At 36.0% G+C, this 7,571-nt stretch overlaps 1 protein-coding gene across 9 annotated transcripts; it reads right to left on the reverse strand.

Annotated features, from left to right (window-relative positions):
* Positions 1-265: 265 nt before the first annotated feature.
* On the reverse strand, positions 266-7,277 carry LOC113066983 (uncharacterized). 9 transcript variants are annotated; one of them, XR_003279247.1, is made up of 9 exons: positions 6,250-7,072; positions 5,968-5,998; positions 5,719-5,870; positions 5,268-5,619; positions 4,691-4,861; positions 4,422-4,547; positions 2,262-2,473; positions 1,731-1,811; positions 288-433 (listed from the first exon to the last, which is right to left on the reverse strand). XR_003279247.1 is itself a non-coding variant. In XM_026239151.1 (2 exons), exons 1-2 carry the CDS (start codon positions 6,930-6,932, stop codon positions 5,977-5,979), a joined length of 705 nt encoding a protein of 234 aa, XP_026094936.1. In that variant the 5' UTR covers positions 6,933-7,277; the 3' UTR covers positions 5,859-5,976. The 9 variants fall into 9 exon arrangements, 1 of the variants encoding a protein (XP_026094936.1); XR_003279249.1 differs by having other exon boundaries at positions 5,268-5,410; positions 5,569-5,619; positions 5,968-7,070; XR_003279251.1 differs by having other exon boundaries at positions 280-433; positions 4,422-4,489; positions 5,968-7,082.
* Positions 7,278-7,571: the final 294 nt, after the last annotated feature.

Below are 7,571 nucleotides of genomic sequence, written 5' to 3' on the forward strand. Positions count from 1 at the left end.
AATACATTAACTAACATTAACTAATGGAACCTTATTCTAAAGTGTTACCCAATTAAGCAATTAAAATGTTTTAAATTGCATGATAAAAGTTTAAAAATATTTTCTGATAAAATCTTACTAAACAAGTCTCTAGTTTTGTATTCAGTTAACATTAACATTATCTTTCAACATTTTTAAAGTGATGCTTACAAATAAAAGGGGACATGTAGGTCCACATAACTATTTACAGATATAAGAGACGTTACAATAAAGCAGTTTGAAAATCATCAAATTTACCCTTATAGGCAAAATAAGGATAATATTTGTTTTGTGTGTTCATGTACAGTTGTCGTCTGTAGTCTTTGTGAGCGTTGGTGTCATCTGAAGTCTTCACAAGTGAGTTTGGATACAGTTTGGAGCTGGTGTAATCTCTAGAAACCTTGGGATGGCCATCCTGAGATAGAGGCAGGAAATAAAAAGGAGAAAGTTTAGAATAGCTGCTGCTGTTCATATTATTTCAGACAAAATATTATTTTTTTAATCACATATAACTGGAGTGCATGGTTATTAGATGTGTTGTGTGAATACTAAACTATGTATTTTAATTTAATTTAAACAACAACAAAAAAAAGTGTGTCCGAGCCCCAAATATTATTTGGAAGGCTATTTTCAAGGTAAAATACCAATAGGTTTTGCTTCCTTTAGTGGACTTTGATAAATTCTTGGTATTAGAATTTAGTGACCTCACTACAGGCCATGCACCATAGATGCTGCTGCCTCAATTTGAGCTTATTTTGCTATATATATATATATATATATATATATATATATATATGATTTAATCACAAGTAGGTTTAATAAACGCACATCCACTTCCAATTCACCAATCAATAAACAAAAATCGACACACTGCCACTAATGCTCTCAAAAATCAGTTTATTGATGAAGTGTTTCACGTGATCCCTGTAAATGTATTATTTGTGGAACAGGCATCTCTTTAGAATGGAATATACATTTCAGTAGGTGGAACATTATATTTGTAATTTATAATTTATACTACCGTTAAAAAGTTTGGGGTCAGTACGATTTTTTTTTTTTTACATCTTGGAGAAAAATTTCTTCTGCTCACCAAGGCTGCCTTTATTTGATCAAAAGCAAGTAAAACAACTGTAATATTGTGAAATATTACAATTTAACACAACAGTTTCTACGTGAATATATTGTGAAATGTAATTTATTTCTGTGATCTAAGCTAATTTTTATTACTCCAGTCTACAGTGTCACATGATCCTTCAGAAATCATTCTGATTTGCTGCTCAATAAACATTTTCAATTATTATCACTGTCTTATCAATTATCAAAAGTTAAAACAGACATTTCTGTTTCAAACACTGTACTGTAAACTTTATTCATCAAAGAATCCTGAAAAAATGAAGGAACACAGCGGTTTTCAACACTGATAATAGTCAGAAATGTTTCTTCAGAAGCAAATCAGAATATAAGAATGATTTCTGAAGATCATGTGACACTGAAGACAGGAGTAATGATGCTGAAAATACAGCTTTACCATCACAGGAATAAATGACTTCTCTAAATATATTCAAATAGAAAACTATTATTTTAAATTGTAGTGAACTGTTTTCATTTCATATATTAAACTGTGGTTGCCATAAAAGACTTTCAAAAACACAAAAAAAACCATACCTTCCCAAACTTATGAAACAGTTGTGCATGTTCAAGATTGTACTTACTAGTCCTGCAGTTTATAGCATCTTTGAGATGTTGTCTGACAGCAGCGGTGGGCCGTCAGGGTGAGCAGGGCTCTGCTGGCCCTATAAAAAACAAAATTGTGTGAAAAATGCTTTTACAGACTATTTAGTTATCATTTACATTTGTGTAATGTTCACACATTGCTTGTGATTAGTTTAGTTGAGGTTGACCTGGAATATCCTACATTACAAAAAGTCTATGGCCAGCACTACAGATTGTGCTACCCTTTTGATGAAAGAAGTCACATCTGATTTGTTACAAGCATTAGTGATAGAATCATCAGCCAATCAAATTTTGACATTCAATGACAGCACGCCCTCTATAAATCGGTATCGGCCAGTGTGGTCCAAACTAGCTATCAGTATTGGAAAAATCCACTATCGGTTGATCTCTAGTTGATAATAATGTAGTTGATAATACAAGACCAAATCAATACCGGTGGCTACTGGTGATACATTGAGGTCTAATGAAGCGAAATGATCGGTATTTAGGAGAAAATGAACACTACTTACAACAGTATTACCTTTAATCCATAGCCTGGGCAACCAGCTGTCAGCACGTTCACAACTGTCTGTAGAAACTCTCTATAGAACGTGACTTCTCTGTCGCATGACAACAGATGCACGGGCGAGATACTGGAGCTGATGACGCTGTTTGCCGGCGCAGCATCGTGATGTCTATCAGCCATCGGCGATGGACGATGGCATCGTCAATCAGGCCAACCCTAACCAGGATGACATAATTAAACAATTGTACACAACTGTTGTACACAGTTTTTATAATTTATTAGCTAAACAAATGCACAGCTTCCACCAATAAAAAAAAATAGTTAAAGCAAGAGTACAGCACCAACTACTGTTACCCGGATGAGCTCTGTTATTACATTTTACAGGTTTTTATCCAGGGATAACATGCATCGGAATGTCGCAACTGACCAATCAGAATCAAGTACCCACAGAGCCATGTAATAAAAGTAATTAGCTAATAGTAAACTAATCATTTACAAAACATGACTATGTGTTCATAAATGATTAATAAGTGATGTTAATATTTTTATCTATGTTCTGTAGATTAAGTTATAAATAACTTACAAAGCTTTCTGCACCCACAATCTAAAGTGTAAACTACTCATCAGTTGTAAATGTAAACTTTCCGGTTACAGGTTGGTTGATTTTGTGTGTGTTGGTGTGTGTGTGTGTGTGTGTGTATATATATATATATATATGTGTGTGTGTGTATGTATGTATATATATATACACGCACACACAACTGGAAACCACAAAGTTTGTAAAACATTTACAACTGATGAGTAGTTTACACCTTAGATTGGGGGGTGCAGAAAGCTTTGTAAATGATTTATAATGTTCAGTGAGATAATAGTACAATGTTGACATTTCAATGATTTATAAGTGATTCATAATATATTAACTACTAACTATTAACCATTAAGGATCTGTTTGATTTTTTTCATGATGTTATTTTTTTTAAGATTGCTTATGAAAGATGTGTAAATCATATCATATTACTTAATCATTAGTGAATGTATATTCATGTCACTTGTAAATTATTTATAACTTAATCTACAGAACATAGATAAAAATATTAACATCATTTATTTCTATGAACACAGTCATGTTTTGTAAATAATTAGTTAATCATAATCTAATTACTTGTAAATGACTTTTAAAATGAATTTACAAAAAGTACACAAATTATTAGTATATCACTTATTAGGCGCTTATGAATGTTTTGTAAATGATTAGTTCATCATTAACTACTCACTTAAAAGTGACTTACAACTGAACTTTATTATAAATTGTTACCAAAAAGTCACCCACACCTTGGAAGACCTGAGGGAAAGTAAATTAACAGCAAATTTTCATTTTGGGGTGAACTATCCCTTTAACCCACACTAATCTAGCCTACTGCTGAAGTTGTTGATCAGCCCCGTCATTGTTGTTGAGAGCCTGTGTGGGGCATAATATGTGCATTAAGGGGCGGTCACACTGCACTTTTCGCTCCACTGACTTCCATTCATACACATGCGAATGCGTCAGACCGGAAACCCAGGCTCATGCGAAAATTTTCGCATTTCGCTGCATTCAAAAGTTCTAGTTTGGTGAACTTTGACCTGCGAATTCGCATCACGTGAAGTCGTGGGACCAGTAGATGATCGATACGTCACTGCGTGAGCTCTCTGTACAGAAATTAAAAAATGAAGTGCTAATTTTAGCCGTAGTGCAGCATCCTATTTTATATAATACATATTTAAAAGATAATTTAAAAAGAAGCTGCATGGTTCGCAGTGTCAATGGAAACAGGAACAGATGGCACATTTGAATGAGGAAACGTTCTATATTTTTTTATTGTTTAGTGTGTATATTTATAGAGAGAGAGAGAGACAGAGTGCAATATAATAAGACTTTTCGACACCATCGCCAAAGACACAGTAAAAGCACAGATTAACCCATGTTGTGATAAGGGGAAACCGTTATATCTTGCTCCCGCCCATATTCGCAGTGGCGTCCAAAATAATTTTGCACGTTCAAAGGCTAGTGTGACCGCACCTTTACACATACGGCTGCGTTAGCTGTAACAGAGATGTGTAAGATGTGTACAGGTATCTAACAGTTGTTTACTGAAGGCCCTGACTGAAACCCCACGGTACTCACTGTCTGACAGCAGGTTCACTCAGACTCTGATCGTCATCACTGAAGAATCCAGGAACAAAACAAGCAATCTGACACAGAGTCAACAATATTTACTCTGCAGTTCCAGGTTCATTAGAAGGAAACAAGCTAGAGTAGAGGTGAAATGGAGATAAAAGACAGAATAATATATAACAATTATAATAATATGTAATATACATATTCTACTACTAAAAATATAATCTTAAAATAACACAATCTATATTTTTAGTTTTAGCTTGAGTGTGACTTACGTCATGATGTCAGGGACTTCTTAAAATTGGTGAAATGTATTCTGAAAAAGGCATATTCATGTATTTCATGAGCTTCTTCAGTTCACCTGTATTTCTAAGTCAGTATCTCCCTTCATAAATGTTGAAATCTTGGAGCTTCACTTCTGTTCTGTAGAGTTTCTTTCTGTCCTCCTGTAATCACAGAACAATTTGTATTAATATCTGTTTATCATGAAATATCAAAACTAATGTGAACTTGATTTCAGCCGATTACACTCTCACTGTAAGTGACGTCATCGATTCAGTAAATCAGCCTTTTCCAATAACATACTGACAAATCACCAGCAAAACATTCACAGAGCCATCAAAATATCTCATACACACACGAAGATTTGATTAAAAGCCCAGAGTTTCATCAACAAGAGCTCAATCTATAGAGTTAGCCTACCTGAAAACTGCTAAAATGCTAACGGACTTTTCCGAAGAAAATAAACCGTTTCTATAAAATAAATTTAATTGAAACATGTCAATAACAAGCAAGAAACGTGTCAGGAACATTTGTATGTAATATTTGTGTGATTTTAGCGACTAAACTTACCTAATACAGTGTAAACCGCAGCGAGAGAAGGAGATTACTGTTTGCCAGTAACGGTTTTTGTGTTGACGCCCCGTTTCCATGGCAACTCTGCTCCCCACTCGCGCAGAACTCACCGCACACACAGCATTTACACAAACAAACATCTAGAGTTAAAACATTACATTTATAATGTACAGTCTCGTTCAATAATCATTCAATAATTAATTTAAAAATCATTTTGTTTTAATCAAATCGAAGATTTGATTAAAAGCCCAGAGTTTCATCAACAAGAGCTCAGTCTATAGAGTTAGCCTAACGTTACCTGAAAACTGCTAAAATGATAACGGACTTTTCCGAAGACACTAAACCGTTTCTATAAAATAGATTTAATTGAAACATGTCAATAACAAGTAAGAAACGCGTCAGGAACATTTGTATGTAATATTTGTGTGATTTTAGACACTAAACTTACCTAAAACAGTGTAAACCGCAGCGAGAGACGGAGATTACTGTTTGCCAGTAACGGTTTTTGTGTTGACGCCCCGTTTCCATGGCAACTCTGCTCCCCGCTCGCGCAGGAGCGGCAGGACTCACCGCACACACAGCATTCACACAAACAAACATCTAGAGTTAAAGCATTACATTTATAATGTACAGTCTCATTCAATAATACATTTAAAAATCATTTTGTAGTTCAGAAGCAACAGCAACAATAGCTCACCATATTATTTCACCGGATTATTTCTGGAAGCCTGTAAAAGAGTGAAAAATACGGTGAAAAAGCAGTCAGGACTTCTCTTTAATAATCCGCTTTTACATTTTCCCTCCGAGAAACTTCTGAAAACGCATTAAGGCGTTAACATTAATGTTAAAAAATCGCTGAAAATGAGCCAGACTCTTTAGCTGCCCATAGACTGTATAAACGCAGTACCTTTTCAGTGTCACAGAATTAACAAAGTAGTATTTTTTGTCTAATTGAGCTGAAGTGAAATCGTAACGTTACCTCAGAGCCACAGATGTCGCTGGGATTATCCTCTTCTCTCTCTCTGGGTGGCTAAAAGAGACGAATACTGGGCACGCGCACACAGAGAAGCGCGGCATCGGCCCGCGGTCGTGAACCAACTCAGGGCCGACGACTGATGAGCTGGAGAACAGAGCACTGACCAAATGATATCGGCCTCCGCCAGGCCGATGTTTTATAGATGTTTTAGGTATAGAGGCCGACGTTTCGATATTGGGCCGACGTCGGCCAGACGTACATGTGCTGTCTGGGTCATTTCGCGCCGTCACTCTTTCCTGTCGACGAAAACGACGGTTTACGCGAATTTCGCCTTTCATTTTCCTCAGAAATGATTTTGTTTTCCGGTTTCTGTCCATTTGATAAGTAATTTCATCCTTTTGCCTGGAAAACGCTCCTACCGTTGTTTTATAGCTCCTATTCACAGACGTTAAGTTGATCGTAGTCCTGGTCGATGAAAGCACATCTTTGGGTTTCTTACCCGTTCCATAACTGATTTTATTTAAAGTTACACGTCGTTCATGCCCGTCTGTATTGATTTCACGCACTTTATAGGATGAAGCGTTCTTTGACGTGAAATATGTCGTATTATTGCTAAGCGCGAGAACTACTGAGAGTTCACAACAAACGAACAAACTAAATACTACAGTTAAATATTGCATTTCCATTGGGAAAATATCAAAATTCGGATAATTCCAGTATTGTTAAGGCAAAGCTGTAGAACAAGCATCAAGCTTCGTCCCGTTCGCTGGTCTCTCGTTTAGATGAACATCTCCAGTTTCCATTTTTTAATCCCAGGAGTAATATTATAACAGCAAAATTGTGATGGGACAAAAAAAAAAAAAAAAAAAAAAAGGAAATACTTGCTCAAACAAGTGACTAACCAAACAATTAAAAACTAGTTATGAGGAACCCCATAAATATTTACTAGCGTTTCGTTTTGTATATGATAGGGCCAGGAGCTTCCAGCATCTCTCCTTGAGTGGCGTTCATGGGCTCCTGGTGCAGCTCTGTGATATGAAGCTCTATCAGGGAGGTGCCGCTTTCACAGATACTACACAGTGAATGCGCCACCTAGAGGACTAATACAAACCTGCAATGTGTCTCTAGCAGCAACCACCGGCTGTCGATGCTCACCAGTTTCTTCACTTCAGACGACACAAAACTCGCTCCATACAAAACATTTCTAACAACTCTTTTTTTTTTCTTATTCATCGAAGGTGACCGTCTATGATGCCATTGCTCTATTCTTCTTTCTGTGTTAGTGATACGATAGCAAACTTTTTTTTCTGTTGTTGTCCTTTACT

This window comes from Carassius auratus, chromosome 50 (genome assembly GCF_003368295.1).
Source record: "Carassius auratus strain Wakin chromosome 50, ASM336829v1, whole genome shotgun sequence".
NCBI lineage: Eukaryota > Metazoa > Chordata > Actinopteri > Cypriniformes > Cyprinidae > Carassius > Carassius auratus.

Coding starts and splice junctions, on each gene's coding strand:
- LOC113066983 (XM_026239151.1), bottom strand. CDS start 6,932: ATGGAAATGCAATATTTAACTGTAGTATTTAGTTTGTTCGTTTGTTGT. Junction 5,999..6,249: donor GCGACATCTGTGGCTCTGAG/GTAACGTTACGA, acceptor ACTCTTTTACAG/GCTTCCAGAAATAATCCGGT.